Raw genomic sequence first — 25,980 nt, forward strand, 5'->3', positions numbered from 1 at the left:
AGTAAAACCCTCTTGACAAGCCTTTCCAGTTAATGACCGGGTTTTTGGCTCTGGTGCCGCCTCCTCTTCTCAATTCAATTCTGTTGTTCAAGTTATTAGTAAGTCCTCTGCAGGACAATTCCTCTCAATGGGAAGCACAAGCAGCTCGTTACATCATCAGGTTTCAAGATCTAGTTGCAGGCCTCTTGCTTAGCCCACGATCTTCCTCGTCACAGTCTCGAGTCTTCTGCCTGGTCAAAGCCGTAAAAACTGTGCACAAACTGTGGGACACAGTTTTCCTCCAGGCCCATTTAAAGTTGGTTCGTCTCACCTCGTCCCAAGCACTTGCAATGTTCTTCACGCATCTGCAATGTTGTAGGCCCTTCCAGAATGCTCAGTGTTCAACTCCCTTGTTAGACTTCTATGGCCATCAAAAGCAACACGTATGGTCATTCTAAGGTAAGTAAGCCTTGAAATTGCTATTACTCCCTGGGCCATTTGGAGGTATCAGCGATGTGGTATTGGGTGTGGGAGTACACACATTCACCATTAGGATGCATATGTCGCTCAAATTTGAAGGGGACCAGGGGGAATTGTCCAGGACTAAGATGGCCTTAAAAGGCTAGGACCCTTCGAAGTCAAATACCCGCTCCACTGCTGGCACGAATGGTCATTGAACCCAAATCTTCGAAGGACCATTAAGGTTAACCACGCCTTCTTGTTAGATGCAAAATCACAGGGAGTTGACTCTTGAAAATGCCTTGAAAAGCCCTGGGCGGATCTCTCGGCCAAATACACCAGCAGGGCTTCAGTTTCAAATCCCCACTTGCATTGGCCCAAACAGCAAAGTCAGCGCTCCTTTCCAGCTTTATGGCCAGGTGTGACTTCTCCTACCTTGGAAAGGACGTTCGAATGGCATTGTCTTTTCCAAAATAATCCCAGTCTCATCCACATTAAAGACTTGGTCAGCCGTGTGTAACCACCATCCTTAATTTATCTCAAGCCCAAACCAGCTGGAAAACTTTTATGTGCTTCGCTTATCCAGCACTAGCTAGCAGCTTAACCTGCAGCTCACATTATGCAAAATTTGCACGAGCCTTAAAACGGTTTTAAACCAACCTCTACTCGCGGGAAAATTCACCCACCCGCACTGGGCCCCTTTCGCCAAACTTTCACACTGCTCATGCAGCGCTATAGCCTTCTCCTGGATCACACTTAAGCTCACGGAACACGTCGTGGTTCTGGGGACCCTCCAGCCAGATCATTGAGCAATTTCTCCATTTCAACAACTGCTCTTGGTACGTTGCTCCGTTTATCACCGTGTTGAATTCATCGGTTGAGATCCTAAGTGTTCAGAATACGTTCCATTACCTTCACCAATGGTTACCACCGTGGTCCTGCCAAGCCTAAAGAACGGCCTAGTCGGGTGTAGTTTCTCCCTTTCTACCGAACGATTATCACGTTCATATTTACCTCCATCGTGATGACCTTCCTCTTCTGGATGAACTATTCATCGGAGGAAGTACTTTGGCGTTTTTAGGGGCCCATTGTAAATTAGCGAAAATGGCAAGGAATTTCAGCAAACGTCTCAGCACACAACCTAGTGGAATGCAGGCAGGCACGCGATTGAAGTGGCGTCCTTTCGTATTGTTACGCTTGGCGTCCTCGACCGTCCGAGGTCGTTGTTCGGTCAATTTACCATACAGTTTAATAGCGTTAATTAATTTATGCACCTCCGCTCAAAAACTAGTTCTGCATATGAGGTATCGTTAAAAAGCATAACAAAACGTCGTAACCTTGGCATTTGTTGTAATCTAACCAGAAACTTAGTTTTTTTTAATTATGTACTGGAAACAAGCAATGATTTTTCATTATATTTGCGCTTTTGGACTGTTTTAAACTGCGCATCCCAAGCTAGTGTATTCATTCGCCCGCAAACTAGTTCCGCATGCGGCGTCAGTAAAAAAAATTCAAAAAATACGAAAAAAAAAAGTGTCAAAAATCATCATAACCTCAAAATTTTTGTTGTAATGTACCAAAAAAAACATATTTTATTATGTACTGTGCTAAACTATAAAGGATTTTTGTTTTTATCATAGCATGCGTTTTTTAAAAGCGTCGTTAACTCGGAGCGTCGGAAGCGTCAGCGTCGTAACCTCGGAACAAGCGTCGTAACCCAGGACGGAATTTCCATGAATATTTAAGAAAAAGCGTCGTAAACCTCGGAACGTCGTAAGCCGGAACCGTCGTAAGCCGGGGACGCCGTACAAAGTTATTTACTGTCAAAAAAAAAATATATGTATATTTTTTTTTCTTTGGGGAGAGGAGGTGTCACTTGTTGTGATATTTTATTCTTAGCTATTTATTTATTCTGGTTTTTGTTATTATGTATATGAATTTTATTGTTATCCATTAGTTTGTTTCCTCCTCCCTGGTGGTTGTCTTGTTTGGTAATTGCCACTAATGACCATTCTGTCTTTCCATATGTGAGCGAGGGGTGCTGTCACCGTGGCTGTGTCGGAGATTGTTTGGACTGAAGGAGTCAGTTGATCTCTGACTCTGAGCCTTATTACTCCTGGTGACTTGGATTTGCTACGTATCGCCTACTTGGATTTATGATTATTCTTGAAGGATTACGCTTCCTCCTGCCTCACCTTCGGTCAGTAAATGTCGAGGGGCTCTCACTTAGCCAAGGTATAAGTGATTAATATTTTTGGAATGTTCAGGCGATTTTAGTGATGCCCTTGGCTCTGGTTTGATTTGGACGTCCCGGGTTTTTTTGGAGGATCATCCTCGAGGACGTAGGATCGCTGATGTGTGAATCCTGTGGAATATCACTTTGTCACTTCATTTTTGTCTCTGGACGCAGAGGCATATAAGTAATTATAAAGATCACGGCTATAACTCCAGTGTTACGGAGGACAGAAATGCCTATATATAATTAAGGAGCATGGCACCAGCTCAGTATTTAAGAGGAGGGAAAACCACCGCTAAGGGTTTAGTTTGTATTTGATAGGTTATTCTTGCTTTCGTATGCCTTATCCTGTCTGAACCCACTTCTTTGTGGATGTATCTTTGCTTTTTCCTATCTTAATTGGGTAAGTGTGTTGTTTCATAAATAATTCAGGGTGATTGGTTTTCAATAATATATGTATTCCGAGGTTCAGGAATAACTTCTGTCTAGATATTTTTGTATTAAATTTAAGTATTTTTGTGGTGTTTCGTTTTCCCCCATGAATTAATTTTTGCACTTTGATAATATTTGAGAGCTATTCCACTGATTGTGGACTTAGTTTCTTGTTGTGAACAGAGTTTGGTAAGAAAGTTATTTAATTTTTAGTAACGGAGGAAGAGGACCGTTACATTGGTGATGGAGCAATCTCCACTCCCATGACATATTCATTGTCACTAATGGTATTGTTCTCTTCCACTTGTCTGGTGTTTTGGATATCTGCATCCATAGGTCTTATTATTATTTTAGGAGATAAAGGTATATTCTTACTTGATTGATTGATCATGGAATTTAGGGCATAGCCCAAGCGCTGGGACCTGCAAAGGTCATTCAGTGCTGCAGTGTTATGATTGAATGAAATGGATTAAATGAATGAATACGCGAATCAATTAAAATTCCTCATACAAATGACCAATTAAAACTACAATTAAAACCACCGAACGACACACAACAACCAAGACCATCTCACATTACATATCAACCAAAACAAAACCATTCACTCTCACTCAAAACCACTTAAACTGCAACCAAAAAATCCCACAGCTGAAGTTATGATTAAAAAAAAACAACATCTGACAAGCATACATCCATTCAACACCATTTACACCTTAATAAAAACAGCAAATAAAAATTTAAATAATAATCAGGTACTTAAAATGATGACTATATACAAGAGAAATAAATAAATAATAAAATCAATACAAAATAAAATCTAAAACTTAAAATTGTCCAAACCACTTAAACTTCATAAAAAATCTTAATACATTTTAAAAATCTCACTAGTGCAGGAATCTGCTCTGTCACCTAGAATATCGGCAAGAGATTTTCCATCAAGGTGGAATCTCTGCCTCTGTTCTCTATAATTTGCACATTGCACCAGGATTGTGCTCCACTGATAAGGTAGCATCACACCTAACGCACACTGGTGCACTGCCACCTTCTAAAATAAATTTATGGGTTATCCAAGTGTGACCAATACGAAGTTACCCCAAAACAATTTCTGTTCTCCTCTCTTTTTGAAAAGAAGAGGTCCATTTTTATATGCTTTTCCTTATCTTCTTATATTTCTTATTGTTGGCTAAGAGAGGGTGGACCATCTCTCTTGCCATTTCCTCAAGATGTACGACTTGTTGAGTCTCTTCATATCAATATGTGGCACTTTGGTAACCTGATACAAATTACTCACAGCCACTTCCTTTGCATATCTGTCTGCTCCTCATTCCCGCGAATTCCGACATGAGCTGGGATCCAGCAGACACAACGATTTCCTGCAACACAAAATCCAAAAGAGCCACTCTGAGCTTTTTGTACCAGAGGATGAATTGTATACAGCTGCTTTAATGAATCTAATGCACTTTTTGAGTCACTATATATTACAAAATTTTTCTTATTCAAGTTATGAATAATTTCTAAAGCTTTAACTATAGCTGACAACTCTGCAGTGAATATGGAAGCCGACTCTGGTAATGAAATTTACCATACACAACTGCACACCCAACTCCACTATCAGACTTTGATCCATCAGTGTAGATTTTCACTTGCCCATCATGTTTACTGTCATGCTCCAGAAAATTAGCTTTTATCTCTTCCTCAGACTGTTGTTTGTTGGGAATAAGCCATGGGGGTACAGAGGATGGTTTTACTTCTTCAACTTTTTGGCACTGAATTACCATGTCATTTAAACATTCCAACTGTCTTATTTGAAAAGGTTTGGAAGATCCTTAACCAAATTTTCTAGTCACACTCCTCTAAAATTTTTCGTGTAGGGTTCTCTCAAGAGCTTTTAAGTCGCATGGTGTACCGCAACCCAAGCTCTTCTCTTCGCAGATCTAAAGGAAGTTCATGAGAGCCAATGTAGGTACTCTCAATGGGAGATGAATTGAAAGCACCTGTACATATCCTTAATCCCATATTATGTACTACGTATGTCCAATTCTTTTAACCTGGACTTGCTGGCAGATGAATATACTTGACAGCCATAATCCAGTTATGATTTCCATAAGGAATCTTATAACTTCAGTAAACTTTTCTTATCAGCTCCCCAGTCGAATCCCGTTACCACCTTTAAAATATTAAGGGATTTTTTAACCTTTGTTTTTAGAGAGTCAATGTGACTACGCCACATTAGCTTGCTGTCAAATATTATGCCCAAAAACTTTACTTCTCTTTTGTAATGAATAAGACAATCCTTCAGTTTCAAATTAGGGATAGTTTCATTGCGGGTACATCTGGTGAAACGAACGGCCACAGTTTTAGATGAAGACAATCGGAAACCATGTTCATTAGCCCATTAGCTGATGACATTTATTGCCTTTTGCAGGTAGTTACAAGCTGATACAGTGTCGTATGTGGTGACGTAGATAGCAAAGTCATCCACAAACAGTGAAGCCCTAACTGGAGAGGAAACAGATTTCACAATATTATCAATAGCAATGGCAAAGCAGGTAACACTCAATATGTTGCCTTGTGGGACACCTTCAATCTCATAACAAGAAGAAAACTTATTCCTGACTCTCACTCTAACATATCGGTCCCTTAAAAGAGTTGATAAAGTTTAACATATTGCCCGATTCCCATCGTAGTCCTATTTTCAGCTTTAGAGGCCACCTTTCTCTTTTTCTCCCTCTCAAGCTTGTTTATATGAGATTTAAACACTTTCCATTTCTTTTCATCCCAGTCCTGACATTCACTGCATGTATTCTCCATTACACTTGTGCCCCCTACATAACTCATGCAGTATGCAAGCCATTCTGTCAACTTAGTCTCACATCCCTCAGAGCAAAAGCAAATGCTAGAAGAACCAGAGTCTGACATAATGTCTAAAAATAGAGAATAATGTTAACTATAAGCTAACAAAAAGCTAATCAATGAAGCAACAACAAACTTTGAATACTTCACCAATTTCCTGAAAATTATTTCAATAAACAATGAAGAAAGGCTTCAGAAAATCCCTGATGTTAACCAAGAGCAGTCAAAATACGAATTGAGCTCTCTGCTATGTTGTTCCTCTTCTTCCCCAAATGTGTGCATCCTCTTCTCCCCCAAAAGTGGGCATCCTCTTCTTCCCCAAAAGTGGGCATCCTCCTCTTTCCCAAAAGTGGGCAAGGTGAACCACCTACACAAAACAACTGAAGTGTTACCACCAATTTTGAATTTTAGGCTGCTGTGGTTGAAAACCTATAGCTATATAATTACTTGGTAAGATACTTATATAAAAGTTAAACACGACTGTAAGTATATGTATTAGAAATACAGAATGACTTTTGTGCAGTTACAATATGTTAAAACATGGCATGAAGAACATTTAAGTCCTCCAAACCTGAAATATTTTGCTAATCCTTAGCATTTGCAAAAGTACTGCATGGATATAACATAAACATATCTGATTGCCATAGACTTGCTATAGTACTTTAGTAAGATTTATTGGTAAACCATTTCAACATTTTACTTCTGTCACCTAATAATGTTCCTTTAAAGTCAGCAATGGTAATACTGATATACAACATACAAATAACAATTCCTCTACCATAATCTGTTGGTACTGGAGATGACTTTATTTCTATAACTACAACCTTCATCCATTAGGATGCAGTCAATTTCCAAGGCTTATTTCAGAGAAAAAAAAATAGTCTCTGATGCTATGAAATATATGGTAACCAACTATTTTGAAATTTCTTAAAAGTGTTCCAAAACAAAATTACACTGCATAAAATCAAACAATGATAAATAATAACAATTCTGCTTGTCAAGGGGCCAACAAATTGACAATGTCAGTTCTCCCCCCTAACATGTGCACACAACCTAAAAACAGTTAGCCTCTGGATAACAATACAGTTAGTTTTGAACTGTACTTTTCCGTGAACTGACATTTTCATATGTCACTTCCAACACAGTATTGTACATGCAAAACTGATATGCATCTATCTTTTCTTTACTAGTTACTGATGTCATAACCTGCAGTCGTGCACTTTAATATCTGTCAGGCCATTCCTGTGAGTCTAGATGTTTTGAGTTCTAAATAAACTTTTACATCAATAAAATGATATAGTAGTAACTTTATTAAGTTACAAGTGTTTGCAAAGTTTTCAATAATAATGCAAAAATAAAAATTCTACAATATTCAAAATTTACGCGGTAATGAGCATCCTGTAATGTTACTTACAATCTTAAATGAAATCTTGCTGGTGCAAATTCACATATCTGAAACTAAATAACATGAGACTGCTAACACTTGCAATCTCTGGTTGCACTCAAGTTTTGATGACTATGATAGACATTTCATTCATACAAATTTAAACATTTTTTTTTACAGACATTCTGCATAGCTGCTTTTACAGGTTTTCAAAAAACCATACCACATATTCTTAAGAAAATAATGATGTTAAGACCGACTAAAGTAATCCTTTAAAAAGCCATATACATATTCTTAAGAAAATAATGATGTTGCGACTGACTAATGTAATCCTATCTCATCAGTAGTTTCATGCTAACAAAATAAAGAATTGAAAACACACCATTGAAAATCCACAGTACTGTACTGTATGGGCACTGATGTTAAAACAGAAAAATCTAATCTTACATAAACCATTCTCATATGGCACCTATGTCTTACTTACATTTTATTTTCCATTCGAAATCCATACAAAAATCTCTCCCTTTCACTATTTTCTTCCTCCTCCTCCTCGTTCTTACTTTCATCATCTTCCTCTCCATCAACATCATCTCCTTCATCTTCATCATCCCCTCTTTCCTTCTTTTTGTCATTTTCTTTGGTGCTTTGGAAGCAAGGAAGAAAGAAGAGAGAGCAAAGCAAACAAGAATGATAAGACAAATCACGCAACACCACAGTAAGATTATCATAAAATCAATCGGGAGGCATACACTGGAGTATTCATTAAAACAAATTGTACTGACAGAATAAAGAGGAAGATTTCAAAAATTAAAAGCAGCAAACCCTCTGTTCAAATACAGAACAAGCAGAAGAAGAGGGTTTTGACATAATTTGAATCAATCCAAATTTATTCATATCTCATGAGCAATATATTAAACATTAATGCATACAACAGCACGAGACTAATTTTGTAAAACGTGCTAACCCATGAATAATAAGCAGACTCCAAACATTCAGTAAAATAAAAGACCACATATATTGTTTAACAGATATACAAACACTAAATACCATATGATAAAATATCAGTTAATATGTACAGACTACAGGAGCTATGCAATTACAATACAAAAACTGTAATGGTTACAAAAATACAAAAAGTAAACACTACAGTAATTTTCTAGTTCAATCTTTGTTAATAAAAAAAAACTAATATTCAATATACTGTACCACAGTACCTCAATTATCACCCCTTCTCTTTCTAGCATTCAAATGCCTGTCATCTGTTGCATGGCAGGATCTGACATACTTAAGATTAGACAGTCTGATATCATTTCAATATGCATACTTTGTGTTTAAGTAGCATATAATCTTAGTCCTAGTCCTTTTTATTCTTTTATTCAGAAACTTTTCGAAATACATAGAAAACCGTCCCTGTCATCAAGAAATATTCTGAGAAGTTAAGCAAAAATCAGTGGAACACCACAGTAATCACAAAAAAAAAAAAACACTCTCCTTCCGAATAAAATCTGCAAAATACTACATCTTATAAACAATACGTATAACCATATTTTATTACTATTAGCTTTCCAATTTCTATATGAATAGCTTTAACACAAGAATGTCAGTAATCAAGCAAAATTATTTTTATTTTGTAGTTTCATACACAGGAGTTTACGTTGCAAGTGCTTTTAACGAACCTTAATTGACATTCACACTCAAAAACCTTGAAATACTTACAAAGCTTACTAGTACGTAAGTACTTGAAACTGTTGTTAAAACTTTAAGAATCACTAAAATTCCTTGGCTATAATAAGATACACTATGAAAACTAAAATTCTTTAAAATACGTAAAACAAATTAAAAACAACTCCATCACCCTACTTAGAATTGCTATTCTGACATGAGGCGCTACCTACAATGACATTCAAGTAGTGATCATTCTTCACTGAATCTATGAGACAGAAAGGCATATAAAAAACACAAGGTATGTATGTCATAGTGGTAACTCTCTCCCTCTGTTTTGCTGGAAGCATTAGAAGTGTATGTATATAAATTAACATTTCTGAAAGAAGAGAGAGAGAAATACACACACACACACACTCTCTCTTTTATTGAGATGAGAGAATTTTTATGGTACTATATTATGTTTATTGATATTTTCAGTTGATGATGATGATGATGATGATGATGATGATGATGATAATGGATGATGAAGGGATTTTGATGATAATGATGATGATGAAGGGATTTTGACGTAGGAAAAATCTATTTCTGGGCGAAGAAGCCGTGTCGCCCAGTGAAATAGGTTCCCTTCAGCACTATTTCTAAGGTAAGATATTGCTAAAATACCAGAGAACTGCTAAATTGGACCTGCCAGAATATTCCAGCTCGCTCACCTTCATTTAAAAGGTGTCGGTATAGATCTGGGGTGAAATTTCACGGAGCGACACGGCTGAGCCCAGAAATAATAATAATAATAATAATAATAATAATAATAATAATAATAATTATTATTATTATTATTTTTATTATTAGTATTAACTGAAAATATCAATGTAAACACATATTACATACTAGTACCATAAAAATTCTTTCATCTCAGTAAAAAGAGAGAGAGAGTGTGTATGTGTTTATCTCTCTGTTCTTTCAGAAATGTTAATTTATGTACATACAATTTCTAATGCTTCCAGCGAAACAGAGGGAGAGAGTTACCACTATGACATATATATCTTGTGTGGCAAAAAAAAAGAGAGAGATGAGAGAGAGAGAGAGAGAGAGAGAGATTGAGAGAGAGAGAGAGAGAGAGAGAGAGAGAGAGAGAGAGAGAGAGAGAGAGATATTATTGTATTTTTTTAATACTATCACATGAATTTTGTAATTACAGTTATACTATTATTATTATTATTATTATTATTTATTATAAGAAAACGCCAAGAGATGAAGGACACGATCAGGAAAGAATATATGCAGAGACTGAAGGTGATACAAGTCAAAACAACGCTGGAAATATGATAAAAGCCATAAACACATGGGCAGTACCAATAATCAGATACAGCGCAGGATTAGTGGAATGGATGAAGGCAGAACTCCGCAGCATAGATCAGAAAACTAGGAAACATATGACAATACACAAAGCACTACAACCAAGAGCAAATACGGACAGACTACATATAACACAAAAGGAAGGGGAGAGAGGACTACTAAGCATAGAGGACTGCATCAACATCGAGAACAGAGCACTGGGGCAATATCTAAAAACCAGTGAAGACGAGTGGCTCAAGAGTGCATGGGAAGAAGGACTGATAAAAGTAGACGAAGACCTATTAATATGGAGACTGGAGAATGACAAACAGAACAGAGGAATGGCACAACAAACCAATGCACGGGCAATACATGAGGCAGACTAAAGAACTAGCCAGTTATAACTGAAGCTGAGAAAACTGTTCAAGCTGCTAATGACTATTATTGTACATCGGCAACAAGGATAAATCCAGTAAACGTATGCCATCAAACACAACCGTAGATAAAATTGAGATAAAATCATTTTTATCAAAACTACTATGCTTGAAAGAACACATTTTACTGTTGGTTTCATGTCGATATAAGATAAATAACGTAAAGTTCGTATTACGATGATACAAAGGAGAATTGCAAACGGAATCACATAATTTTTTTATGCAATAAACATGCCACCAACGTAATCTGTTAACGAAAAAAAAAGTAGTTCACATTCACAACGAGACATATTCATTTCATATTTCCACCTAAAAACACGTTGTATAAGGAAAAATAACCTTGTCTCATATAAGGCAAGTATCTAGATATTTGTTTATGCTAACTAGACGGTAGAGAATTCGCTCAGAATTGCGTTAAATAGGGCGAAACAAACTTGTATTCGCCATCAGCTGATTTCAAACCACAACATTGGCCGCTCTGTGGAATACTGGCTTAAATTTGCTGTAGTATTTTATAATACAGTAATATGAGAATACATACAATATTACTGGATACAGTGCAGTAATATATGACTTTTCAAATGATTCATGGAAAAGATGCAAAATTAATAAAATAACACCATGCATTTTTTGGAACAGTGGGGGACAAGAACGAACATGAAAAAACATCCCCTAACAACGTGGAGCGTAGTTACAAAGGCTGCCTTAGTTTAAATCATATTTATGTACAAAAATAAAAATACCCTATACGTAATATATTTTCATACATATTTTAAACATAAAAGCATAAACATTTATAAAATCGACACATCAATTGCTAAATTTGCACTGTTTTTAATTTGATATTTTCGGAAGAGCGGCAGACGGCGGCTTACAAGAATGAACATGAAAAAACACCGTATTTGATAACGTGAAGGGCAGTTTCAAAAGCTGCCTTTTTATCATATTTCTGCACAGAAATAAAAGATACCCTTTACGTAATACATTTTCATACACATTTTAAAAAAGCATGAACATTTATAAAATCGACACATAGATTGCTAATTTCCACCTTTTTTAACTTGATATTTCGGAAGAGCGGCAGGCGGCGCTCACAAGAAAGAACATGAAAAAACATCATATTTGATAATGTTTGAAGGGAGTTTTTGTGCAGAAATAAAAATACCCTATACATAATACATTTTCATAGACATTTTAAACATAAAAGCATGAACATTTATAAATCGACACATCCATAGCTAAATTTGCACTTATGTAACTCGATATTTTCGGCATAGAACAGCGTCAGAGGCATATATTTTACCCTAATACCTATGTAATAACTCTCCATAAAATTTGTTAATATAATTGGCATAACCTTTATGGTCTGAACGGCATTTTTACAAATGTATGAACTCATTAGACAATGGCGCTAGTGGCGCTGTTAACTGAAAATTGTGCCGTAAAAATACCTTATTTTTTTAATGAGTATTTTTGACAACAGCCGTAAAACCGATTCGCCGTTGAGTGATTGCACCGTTAACCGCGGGCTGCCTGTGTACATATATATATATATATATATATATATATATAATATATATATATATATATATATATAATATATATATTTATATATATATATATATAGATATATATATATTATATTATAATATATATATATATATATACAGTAGTCCACCCGTATTTGCGGGGGATGCGTACCAGAGCCCCCCGCGAATAGTTAGAATCTGCGAATGTTTAGAACCCCCCCTCTAAAAATGCTTATAAACTCCTATCCTGAAAATGCAAACACCAAAGTATCCTAAACAAAAAGACCATCCTTCATCAAATATACATAAAATATCCTATTATGGTTCATATTAATCTTTGAAATATATTAATACTGTTTTAAAGTAAATCTTACATTTTATGGTTATACATAAATACATACTATGTACGTTGATTGATTGATTGTGTATTATATCTGGCGTCACACATCTGGGTAATTGACACCGAAATAAATTAAATATAAAAAAAATAAATTTTTTGTGATAAATTTCATATAAAAATCTATAAATATATTATAATAATTTTTTTTTTTTTTTCATATATAAAAGTTCTTACATAGACAATCTATGTATAATTTAAATTTGGTTAAGGAGGCCAGCCTCCCTCATAAAAATATATAACTGCTCTATATTACAATCCTTTCCAAGAATTGTAGCTAGGATAAATTGCCTACTCTGTCACGACCCCAAGACATGAACCTATGTCTCAAATTCCCAAGTCTGGGACATTCAACCAGCAAATGTCTCACAGTCAAGGGCACAGTACAGTTCTCGCAAAACGGAGGATTTTCACGAGACATCAAGAACCCATGGGTGAGTCTTGTATATCCAATCCTCAATCTGCACAACATCGTTTCTTGTCTCCTTGGCATATATGGATATGACCAAGGAGACACTGAAGACGTGATACTACGCATTTTTTTATTGTTTAAAATATCCTCCCACTGGGGACTGGGGCCAACATTTTTTAATTCTCTGACCTATAGAGAGTACAAATCCCGATATGGTAGTAGGCATCTTGTGTGTACGTAATGCATGACTTAGTTACGTATGTGAAAATAATCCAGTCCCCCCATAAGTATTCAGTCATGCACGTTTTTTTTCACACTGTTACTATTTGAGACATCCATTTTCTTTTTACAAAGGAACAATTGTATGTGAAATCACAAATACCAAATGTCTACTTGAAGTATTATCCTACATCAAATATACCATTGAATTGGTATTATTAATATCATTTTAAAGTCATCTTAAACATTTTACCATTAGAAATATATAAACAGCCAATAGCCGAGAAAGAGCGAGAGAGAGAGAGAGAGAGAGAGAGAGAGAGAGAGAGAGAGAGAGAGAGAGAGAGAGAGAGAATACTCCTTACGATTTAATAATTGAAAATGAACGTCTGTATGCCAACTCTTGTTTCCCTCCCATAATACTATATTATCTCCAGAGATAGAGAGAGAGAGGAGAGAAGGAGAGAGGAGGAGGAGGAAGAGAGAGAGGAGGAGAGAGAGAGAGAATTAACCTCCTTACGGTCAATAAATTGAAATGAACGTTCTGTAAGCAACTCTTTTCCCTCCCATAAAATACATATATTCTCCGAGAAGAGAAAAGGGAAAGAGATGTGCAATATGTTTGTCTCTATCAATTCTTTTGACCGAGAGCGAGAGATATAAGAGGAAGAAATAGAAACACCAAATGTATACCTTATGTACATCCCTGCATCAAATTTACCTTAAATATTATCTATTACTGTATTAATCTTAGAGATTGTATTAATATAATTTCAAAGTAATCTTAAACATTAAAACCATTAAAATTCGTTGACCATTGTTATGGCATTGTTACTTCCCAGCTCCGAGCGTCACTGGAGTTGAGGTAGGGAAATTGATACAGGAAAAGATGAAGGGAAGATTTTCATTTGAAATTAGTTATGTATTATTACTACTTCTATTATTATTATTTGAAAATAAAACACGTGCATCTACCATAAAAAAATTCTCTCATCTCAGTAAGAAAGAGGGGTTATCCTTACAAGTGAAATGGAAAGGTCATTTTCATCTCTTTAAAATTACTACCATTATGAATTTGTAATTACAGTTTTTATTATTATTATTCATTATTTTTTATATAACTGAAATTATCAATAAACATTTTACATATAGTACCATAAAAATTCTTTCATCTTGGTAAGAGAGAGAGAGAGAGAGAGAGAGAGAGAGAGAGAGAGAGAGAGAGAGAGAGAGAGAGAGAGAGAGAGAGAGAGAGAGTTTATCTCTCTCTGTTCTCTCAAAAAAATACTTATAACGCTTCCAGCGAAAGAGAGGGAGGGAGTACCACTATGACATTATCTTGTGCAAAAGCAGAGAGAGAGAGAGAGAGAGAGAGAGAGAGAGAGAGAGAGAGAGAGAGAGAGAGAGAGAGAGAGAGAGATTACCTTAACCTAATTAAAAGTGACATGGATAGATTAGTATTGTATTTCTTTAAAATACTATCACATAATATGAATTTTGTAATTACAGTTATTATTATTATTATTATTATTATTTGAAAGTATTAAAAACAAATAGTACAAGTACTATAAAAAATCTCGAGTCAAAGTAAATGAGCGAGAGAGAGAGAGAGGAGAGAGAGATGAGAGAGAGAGAGAGAGATGAGAGAGAGAGGAGAGAGAGAGAGGAGAAGTGGAGGGACGGGGGGGGGGGGAATCATGAGCACTTGATGGCAGCAACAAAACAGCTCCTTCCCCCTCCTGTCACTTAACTTGATACGTATATCTGACAGTTTAGTACCTGGAGTTAAAGAAGACTGGATTTGGTTTCCTTCATTCTTCCATAATTTTTTATTTATAAGCTAAATCTTACTAATTCACTATGGTATTTTCTTTAATGAATTGATATTATTGCTCTATAAATTAATATTAATATTTGAAAATAGTAAATCATTTATTTATCATACAAAAAAACATACATCTTTGTAGTAGAGAGAGAGAGAGAGAATTATTATTTTTATTATGTGATATCATTTAAACTTATTAAACTTACTAATACAGTATTAATCAAAATTAATATTTGAAATTTAGTAAATCATTTTTGTACCATAAAAATGTATTTCAGTCATGAAAATAAACTCAAAATACACTAATTAGTGATTATTTTTCGTCGGAAAAATTCCGCGAATGGGCGCGAGTCCATCCGCGAATAATTTCTAGATAGGTTCCAAAGAAATATCCGCGAATGTGTGAGTCCGCGAATGTGTGAGTCCGCGAATGTGTGAATCCACGAATGTGTGAGTCCGCGAATCCGGAGAACGCGAATACAGGGGGACCACTGTAACTGTAATTACAAAATTCGTATGTGATAATATTTTAAAATGACCTTTCCATTTCACTTACGTAAGGATAACTCCTCTCACTTACTGAGATAAGTGAATTTTTATGGTAGATGTATGCGTTTATTAATATTTTCAAATATGTAATACTAATAACTAATTTCAAATGAAAATTCTTCCCTTCCTCTTTCTTTGTGGTATCCATTTCCCTACCTTCACTCAACTCCAGAGAAGCTTGAACTCAGGAAGCTGTCAAATATGTCATGTAATGTGAAAGGGGAGGGGAGCAGTGCCATATAATGGTCAATGATTTTAATTATTTTTATGCAATTTCTCTCTCTCTCTCTCTCTCTCTTACTGAGATGAGATAATTTTTATGGTACATGTATGTAATAAGTTTATTATTAATATTTTCCAATAATAATACTATAATATGTATAATAATAAAACTATAACAGTAATTAAAACAATCAATGTGAGTATTTTAAATACAATAATCTTTCCATTTCACTCTTTTAATTACTGTATATATGTATGTATATACCTTTTAGGATACTAATGTTTAAGATTACTTTGAAATTATATTAATACTATCTCTAAGATGAATACAGTAATATAATAATAATTAAAGGTAAATTTGATGTAGGATGTTACATAAGGTATACATTTGGTGTATCTATTTCATCCTTCTGTTATCTCTCTCTCTCTCAGCAAAAGAACTGATCTCTCTCTGTTATTGGCTGTTTATATATTTCTAATGATAAAATGTTTCAAATGACTTTGAAATTATATTAATAATAATAACACCAATTCAATGGTATATTTGATGTAGGATGATAGTTTAAGTATACATTTGGTATTTGAACTTTCAAGATAGGCAGATATAAGCATTTTTAGAGGGGAGTTCTAACTAGTCTCGGGGGTGTCTGGTACCCATCCCCTGTGCATACGGGGTGGGAACACTGTCAAAAATTTCCAACTATGCCACTTTGACATTTGTAATTTGAGTTTTGATTTATTCACCATATAACAAAAAATTTAAATTTAGTCTAGGAGGCCCAACTGCATGAGGAGCAATACTGTTACCCACAGTGGTAACACTCTGGGATCTTCACCTGGATATACACACACCACACCCAGTGCCTTTAGGGTCATCAGTCCATCAAGATCGGACCCAGCACTGAGGGCATGGCTTGGCATAAAAATTTCCCCCTCCTCAAACATCGGGTCCTGAAGTTAGAAGAGCATTGACTTCTGTACTCTAATACCACGCCAACGTCATCAACAAAAGAGGAAGAAGGGAAGGGGAAAATTTATTGGAAGAGGAGGAATAAAAGTTATAGGTCCCAATGTTCTGTTAAATATACAGCAGACAAACATGATATTTTTATCTTAAGATAAGGTTTTGTATAGTATGCAGGCAGCCCGCAGTTACCGTAGCCATCAGTTAGAAGCATTTCGGTTTTACGGCGCTTATTAAATATATTCATAACTGGGTTTTGCATTCCGTAGGGTTTATAGCGCCACTGTCTGGTTACCGGTTACTTAGGCTAGGTGACGAGACCGCCTCACAAAATACAAACATCTTTTCCTCTGATCTTTTAAAAGTTATTCTTTACTTCGCAGTATCCAATAATACTGTGTGTAGTCTTGTATTACTATTTGTTTATAAAATACAAACAAACCGATTATATTTTGGTTTGGAAAAACCAGCTGAGGGTGGAGGGAAGATTATTTCACTGTATTCAACTTAATTCAGAGCAATTTTCTTGCTTCTAATTAGTGTAAATTAACCTTTAGAAACTTCATTCATATGTGACAAGATTAATTTTCTTTATATGAAATGTTTTAAGTTGAAAATTGACTTAAATATGTGAACTAGACTTAGTTATTTATTTTGTTAATAGATGATGCTGTCGTCTGGTTATCAGTACATATTTAGGTACTTGCCAAAGCACCGAGAGACCCTCATAAAACACAAACATAATGAAATGCACCCTTTCCTTGACTCTTTTAAAAGTTATGCTTTACTTCATTGTATCCAATAATACTGTGTGTAGTTTCACATTACTCCGTACGTACATTAGTGTAATGAAATAAAAACAAATCTATCTATGTTTTGGTTTGGAAAAATCAGCTGAAGGCAGAGGCAGGGTTTTTTTTTACCTTACTCAACTTGATTCAGAGCGATTTTCTTGCTTTTATTTAATGTTATTTTTCGTTATATGAAGTGCTTTCAAGTTGAAATATAACTTAAATATGTACGTCTTGTTGATAACTCGATTGTTATTTTTAGTTAATGGACGGTGTCAGGAGCGTGTTATTTTGTGTAAGAAACCTTATTACATTAGTTATTTTCATCCTATTTCATAATAATACAATAGTATGTACATATTCATCTGTTAACGGCGAGAAAACAACAGTAAAATGTGTTCTTTCAAGGCCAGTACTTTTCATTAAAATACTTTTTTCTCCACTATTATTTGCAGTAGAGTTGCATCCATGTTGCTGATGCACGATAATTGAAAGTCATTAGCAGCGTGAACATTCTGTTTTCTCAGCTTCAACTACAACTGCAGCTTAAATTTAGTAGTCCCATATTTCCTTGCTAATATTTTCTCCGTACCAAATAAAGGTATTATACAAAAATATTTAAGTCCTGTTCTAATTAATTAACGTCATTTGTAAAATAACTACAGTAATTGTTTTACTATCGTACAATGGCTGAAATGCAAGAAAAATGTCATCAGATTTGGTCCAGTTGTTGGAGCAAAACAACTGTTAGCATTCAGTTATTTCTGGCTACAGCATTTAAGTAACGATTATAACGGGACTAACGATACTTTTATCATTCTCATTTGCTTTTTTAGCTGATTTAACTAGGATATGATAAATAAAGAGATGGAGGAAACATTAGCAGCTCTCTCTCTCTCACATTAAAAGTTTATATTATTACCAAGCAGACCATAGTACATGATTAGGCAAATGAAACTCCACACTTTCATTAAATAGTTGTTACATATCAGGGCAAAATATCTGGCCATGACACTGTCTAAGGCATTGTTAACAAGTCTCGGGCACTGTAAGGTGGATTGTGATGCCTGTAGACTTTTGAATTTCGGTTAGAGGCTAATTTTGTTTAGCGTCAGGCCCCCAGGAACGGAACCCCCTCCCCCCTGTTAACCAGGGGCTGCCTATACTTATCCAGTAATTATATAGCTATTAGTTTCCACGGACGACAGCCTAATTCAAATTTTGTGGGTAGCACTTCGATTGCTCAGTGTGTAGGTACTAGGTATACAATGCCATCCTCAAACAGTAATACTAGGAACAACTTATCAAAGTATTTGATACTGTTTCATGCATAATATCCATCAGAGGGGAGATAGGTGGGCTCCAATCATATAATTACTGGGTACGTATATACAAAACCTTATTTTATTATAAAAATATTATTTTTGTATGAGACTTACCCTATAATTATATAGCTGATTCCACATTGAAAGGAGGTGGGAGCATGGACATATTCTACTCCAAAGCATTATGTTATGTAATGAATTTGAAATAGAAAAGTTGCTAGCACTGAAAAAACAATGCTTGTCATTCACTTAAAGAGGGCTATGCAGATGAATAGTTACTGCCTCTGGTTGGCGCTCATCTTAACTTGTAGTGGTGTGGCCGTAAGGCCAAGGGTCGTCTCCTACTTAGGGGAAACTTTAGAGTGAGGAGAATGCTCCGATGGTTGGCAAAGTATGATTAGGTGCCCGCCCTTGCCCTGAGCACAGCACCAAAATAAAACAACCAGAAAACACTGACACCTCCACTGAAATAAAGTCAAGACCCATCTACTGAGAGTGGTAGGTGATCCAGGTACACTGTACCCCCTGACTCTCCAAACTCAGCATCTTACTGAAAGGTGAAGAGAAAATGATAGGAGAACATCCTATGCTTCCTTCTAATGGTCATGAGGTACTGAAAAAATTCGACACTTTTTAAACCTACATAAAACATGATATTGTTATGATACAATAAAGTTTGTTCATACTTACCTGGCAGATATATATATAGCTGTATTTTCTTGAAGTCCGACAGAAATTCAAAAAAACTTCCGGGCACACAGTGGTTCGGCCAGGGTGGTTAGTACCCATTCCCGCCGCTGGGAGGCGGGGTATCAGGAACCAGTCCCATTTTCTATTCATAATTTTTATTTCCACTGTCCCCTGAGGGGAGGTGGGTGGGTACTTAATTATATATATCTGCCAGGTAAGTATGAACAAACTTTATTGTATCATAACAATATCATTTTGTTCATGAAACTTACCTGTCAGATATATATATAGCTGAATCCCACCGTTGGAGGTGGGAAGGGACAGAATAGAAGGATTTTGGGGAAACAAATGCATGCAGATGATTTACATCTTGGTTCCACCTGTTAGCATTGCTGGCTTCGTGGTATTGCCACGTAAGTCTGCTTGTGCTACTAGAGTGCCAGCGAGGTAGAGACCTATAATAGCTGGTGCACTCCATGATGATCTGTCAAACATGGGGCGAGACCACGACGTGACTAGACCATATTGACCATACCATGAGGGCTAAGAAGTAAAATAAATATATATATAAAAATATATATCACCACCTGACCAACCTAGCCAAAGTTAAGGTGTGTTAACTAAGGCTTAAGAGTTAAGAAGTCACCCGTTGTCGGCGACTCAATCTACTAAATTAAGAGCTCTTCCTAACCATTTTCTACAGGATAGGATGAGTGGTACTACTTGCCCCCAAGATTGTGTCTGCAGACACGTATGGCCCTAGCGAGCAGCAGATCTCATATGTCATCTTCACATCTCGCAGGGAGTGTGAATTGAACACAGAGTTGCTTCGCTAAAACATGGTACTCAGGATGTTGCTGAGTGCCATGCTCTGTTGAAATGCTTCCGAGGGCCGCGCCCTCACCTCGTGAGCATTCAAATCAAAAGATTTCAAATCTTTGTGCCAAACACAATGAAGGAGCTTTTTTGAAAGAACTCCTTAACAATAAAGCCAGGGTGTTCTTCGATATGGGCAAGTCTGGTCTTTCGGAACACGCAGATTGTCCGTACGACTTCGACTTTCTTGAGTTTTATGTAGATAAAACTTGAGAGACCTGACAGCAGGCACAGGAATCTCTCTCTGGCTCCTGCCCAATAACTTGTGCCATCCCTTGATTCCAAGCTCCTGGCCCAAGAACAAGACGGGAGGGTTCCATTCTTAGGCCACAACGGAAGGCTTAGAGAACGCACCCTTGTGTTCTCTAATGCCCAAAACTTCTGACGATGGCTGAAAACCTCACTAACCCGCCTCTTTGTCGTATCTAGGGTGGTTAGAAAAGGGCCTTCCTGATCACGTGCAAGAAGTTAACAGGTAGGAGATGTTCGAATGCTTTGACATCAAGAACTTTCAGACTATGTCTAAGTTCCATATTGAAAGCTTCGATCTGGACATGCACAGTCAGTCAGTCTGTACTAAAGTCAGGTGACCGACCAGTTGACCAGTCAGACGCATCAAGGACAGCAAGGCTGTACCCTGAAGACCATAAGGCACTATTCTTCGCTGAAGGATGAGTGTCTGGACTGCCTGGGCGATTCAAAGCTAAGCAAAACCTTGTGGTATGAACGCAACCCAACGTCGTTAGTGAATCAACTCCTGAGCCACTCCTGACTCGAGCTTCTGGTGCCAGGAGAAAGGAGCGAGGAGCAAAAAGGCGATTCAGTCCCGCAAGGACGAATGCCTGACAGTCCAACCTGGTCTCATGTTAAACGATTCATCGGGGGTGTGTAAACGCAACCGACTTCGTCAACAAGAAACTCAGGGCTACTACGTGTTCTCCTGATCTCGCACGAGTGTCTGACTCGAGAAAACAGGTGAGACAAAAAGTAGATGGTGAGCGAGTTTCGAGATTCCACAGAACTCAAAGATCGTGAAGGGCTTTGTTGTTTGACAGAAGCAAATCTCTGAGCCCAAAGGCCGTCAACAACATATTTGCGTATTCTTTAATAGTTGTGACTGCCAGCTTATCCCATTCTTCAAATGGAAAGGGAAGACGGCAATCTTATGCTGTCAACATCTCGATAGTCTGAACGTAGTCAGACTCAGAGCGGAGAGGTTATAGGTACCTTCGTGTTAAAGTAGACCGACTCTCTCGGAAAAGGTCCTTGGAAGGACGTGACCTCTGTGAATCTAGGATCTTGAAGGCCAACATGGGGCGATTAGCGTCATTGTCGCTACCTGTGATGGTATAAAATCATTCTTATTAACATTTTCCTAAGCGTTTGAAAAAGGGGAAAAAAGGGACTAAAAAACATCCACCCGTTCAATATCATAGCGAAGAGATGTATGAAAGGACGTCCCTAAAGTCTCCATAACTCTCAACATACTTCTAAAGAAAGATCGTTACATTCTACGTCTGTTGTTATAATAGGCTCTTTCTCGTAAACCCGAACAGGGACCGAGAGAAGATACTTCCTAAGATATGAGAGAGCTGTGTGAAGATCAGAGTTGATATGGACCACTGGTTCCAAAAACTCGTTTCCAGGACTGGAGGGACGACAGAATTGCTTCCACTTTCTTTTTAGATTATGATCCAGGACATCTGAAACCCTCTTCCAGATGTCCCCGGCACCTTCTTTCTATCACTCAAGTGATACTTAACGCACCGAGAGATGTTCAGAATCATTCCTAGATCTTTAATAAAATTTCAGTTTCCCGGTAGGAAAAAAACTGTAGAGGTCTGAATTGCAGTCTATTCAGGGAAACAAACTTCTTTAGGAAGGAAATGGTCCCCAGCAAGCTCATCCATTCCCTCAACACAGTTATGTTTACTTCCCTAAAAAGGCTGCGCTTTGCCTAAGCAGGAGAGCATATAATAGTGAAATGTTGCGGTAGACCTCGTAGTCCTATACCGTGCGGTAACGAGCACCGAAAAGGATGTAAGCGATATCTCTGAGAACATAGTAAGCAAAAACGAATGCAATGTTTATTCATTCATGTAAGAAATCCCCTCAATCTTAGGCTAAAGTCCGTGATTGTAGGGCCTGAGATACAGTTAGTCAGTCAATCCCGCAGAGAGAGAGAGACGTAACTGCCAGCACAGAGATATACGGTTAGTCAGTCAATCCCGCAGGAGAGAGAGACGTAACCTACAGCGCATGGACAGCGAACGAGCTGGTACTGCATCGTTTTTCGTTTGGACTGGCGGAAGAGGACAGTGACAGCAGCAGCTTACGATCGTCGTCTCTTAACTTTATGCCTGGGTTGCCAGCTACCCTATTCTACGAAGAAATAGGTCCGTAATTTTTAGCATAAAGAGACTCTCAAGCTGGTATATTTAAGCGAAACAGAAAACGCTAAATATATAGATGCGTTTGTGCGTCATAACACTACCATACAACGGTAAAAGATAAATCGGAAACTCCTGGAAGGCTGCAGGGAGGGAGTAACGATTAAATGTCCTTAAATTAATAGACAATAGACCTCTCGGTTGCCATCCGAAGAGGTAACTACAGCAAGCGTATATGACTTGAGCCAACCAGTAGAAAATAAATAACGCAATGGCAAAAATATGATATTATATTGCAATAAAGTTTTTTCATACTACCTGGCAGACATATATACTATAGCTGAATTTGGAAATACAGCTACATACATATCTGCAGGCACGTTTCATAAACAAAAACTCAAGAGAATTGAAGCGGACAGCTCAAGCTTCTTATGTTATTGGACATAAGCGTTCATGACGTAGTCTACAAGTCTATTTTTCTTTTTGTACGATGTTGCGAATGATGAATGAGCGCTCTTCCGAATCTTGTAATAAGAGCTTATCCAGCTTACGCAATATAAAAGTTAATGAGAAGTTGTCAATGAGAACTAAACCCATTTACGGGACAAAGAGATAATTTGTCAATGAGGGGATACCCACACTTACTTGACAAAAACGATAGTATATGTCAATGGGGGAAATTCACTGAATTGACAAAACGTAATCCAGGAAGCGAGCCATTTATTTCCGATTCCGTCCTCAAAGAGGAAGGGGCAAGAATCTGTTAAGAGACGGCTTACGACAGGTAGAACGACGATGTTCAATTCGGCAGCGTAAGTCCCGACTAGGAACTAACAAAATCTATCATCTGAAAAGCCCTTTCAGATGGGCTAAAAAGCTTGCAAAATTATCCTGGGAAGAGGAAGAAACTCTCCAACCAGCTTCCTCTCCGTATCAAAATTTATTGGCAGTATGGCAAAGGAAGTCCTGTCTTGCGCTTTCCTCCTTTTGATGAGTGCCTTTGCAAGAATCCTAACTGACGTTGCCGAGAGTCCTGACGTGCAGGACGTCGAGCTTTTACATCCCCAAACCATAGCTGCCTTATACCGCAAAGTCTTGACTGCGGTAGAGCAAAAGAGATCTTTCCTTGAGCTTTCCATAACTCCATCCAATCCTGGACTTTACGAAAAGCAATATTACTGACAAAGACCTCTATAATTCACGAAAACCCGTGTCTTGCTGGGTTTCGAAAAACGAAGTTGCCTTTTCACTTTAAGCTTCCTCCGAAGCACTGACTTACTTCATTCACATTCTTCGCAGGCGATGTAGAAGGGATCACCGAAGTTAGGTAAAAAATTTCTTTAGGCCCAAATCAGCTTGAAGACTTCAACAGAAACGTTCAGCCAGGCGACACACCTGGCTGCGCGCTCGGCATCCACTGACTAGCAGCGAGCACGCTCGGCGTCACATTGGCGAGCAGCGAGCACCTCTCGGCACCTCCGCGCTCGGTCGTCCACTGGCGAGCAGCGAGCACTCTCGGCGCGCCGCTCGCGCTCGGTATCCACTGGCGTGCGCTCGGCCTCGGCGTCTACTGTACGTGCGCGCTTGGCGAGCAACCCGCGCGCGCGCCTGGCGTCCATCCGAAACCGTCCCGTCCAAGCCGAGCGTCAAAAAAAAAAAAAAGCGTGCGAGAAAAGCGTCACGCTCCTGACAGGCGTCAATGCAAGCGAAACTGCCTTCAGGGAAGAGCATTAGACATCTCGGAGAGAAAACCGACTGCACGAAGCAGTCTCAGGTGAAGGGTTGATCGTGTGAGAATACGCGGGGCGAGGGAACGCTTCTTATTCTCACAGCAACAAAGCTAGGACGTCGCGCTCAAAAGCGTCCTGCTAATATGACTTGCTTTCCCTTCCCTTTTCTCGGTGGAAAAGACGTACACGAGTTCAAGGCGAACGTTTCGCCTTCTGTTACTTCTCACTGCAACGCATGACGAGAGAGAGAGAGAGGACGTGAAACGTCCTCTTCTATAAAGCTTCCTATTTAGAGGGCGCGAGTCCTCCGAAAGCTCCAAACCCTGCGCAGGGAGGACGCTTCGGAGGACGAGAAGCAATCCTTCAGGATTCGTGCACGCACTTTGGCAGCCTGGGAGTAACTTCAGGTCTGCCGAAGGCACGTCAGATCGGTGGGAGTTCCTCGTAACCCTCCTTCGGCTTTCGACATGCTCTCTCCCTGTTCCTGGGAAGGTCCAAGCAGCAGGTCCCGGCTAGAGGGCGAAATAAGGCCGATCTGACGCACCCTCCACTACACAAGGGGCACTGTCACTGAACTTAGCCACTTCACTTTTGCTCTCCAAAGCCAGCACTTTCGATTCTAAGTTACGAATCGATAGAGTATCAGAGAAAGGTCAATACCCTCTACAGAAACTGTTTAGGGCCCGAAGGCAACATTACAGGGTTAGGAGTAACAACTACAGAAGTAGCACTTTTCACCACAATGATAGGAGAGCGAGCACCTTAGATTCCAAGATACAGATGGAATCTATAACGTAAAGGGCATTACCTCACGAGACATATTTATAGCCCGTAGGCCATACTACAGGGTTAGGCAAAATAGTCTACAGGTAGTTAGCCTACCCTGACTTTGTTTACTGATTAATTGCGTACATATGAATCATACGTCTTCCTTATGGAATTAGACAAAGTCTCACACTCCTTACATGACAAATCTCAACAAAGAAGCAAGACACATAGCCCTCGTGCATATCGAGTGCGGAACTACCGAAGCTTTCGGTAGCCCACCACACCCTATCTTAGCAGACAACACTCTGAAACTAGCCTAACTAGATTCAGATATACAAAAATAATCATATTCAAAACAATTTAAGATAGCGTATGCCTAGCCACAAATCCAAGTCAATAAATCAAAAGACAATTAGGATAGGGTTAGCGGCCAGTTGAAGTTTCCAAAATCCTAAGACGGAGGTACTGAAAACAGGTGTTTCCAGCACCGGCGACAGAAAAATTATGAATAGAAAA

General features: G+C 37.9%; 1 protein-coding gene across 1 annotated transcript in view; it reads right to left on the minus strand.

Moving 5' to 3' along the window:
* LOC135212970 (PRKCA-binding protein-like) overlaps positions 1-25,980 on the minus strand; it is a gene marked incomplete at its 3' end in the record, with an annotated part of 346,603 nt that overhangs the window by 102,915 nt on the left and 217,708 nt on the right. The window contains 1 exon segment of the mRNA XM_064246725.1: positions 7,828-7,986. Within this exon segment, the coding sequence (XP_064102795.1) occupies positions 7,828-7,986 (159 nt within the window).

This window comes from Macrobrachium nipponense, chromosome 42, assembly GCF_015104395.2.
Source record: "Macrobrachium nipponense isolate FS-2020 chromosome 42, ASM1510439v2, whole genome shotgun sequence".
NCBI classification, from domain to species: domain Eukaryota; kingdom Metazoa; phylum Arthropoda; class Malacostraca; order Decapoda; family Palaemonidae; genus Macrobrachium; species Macrobrachium nipponense.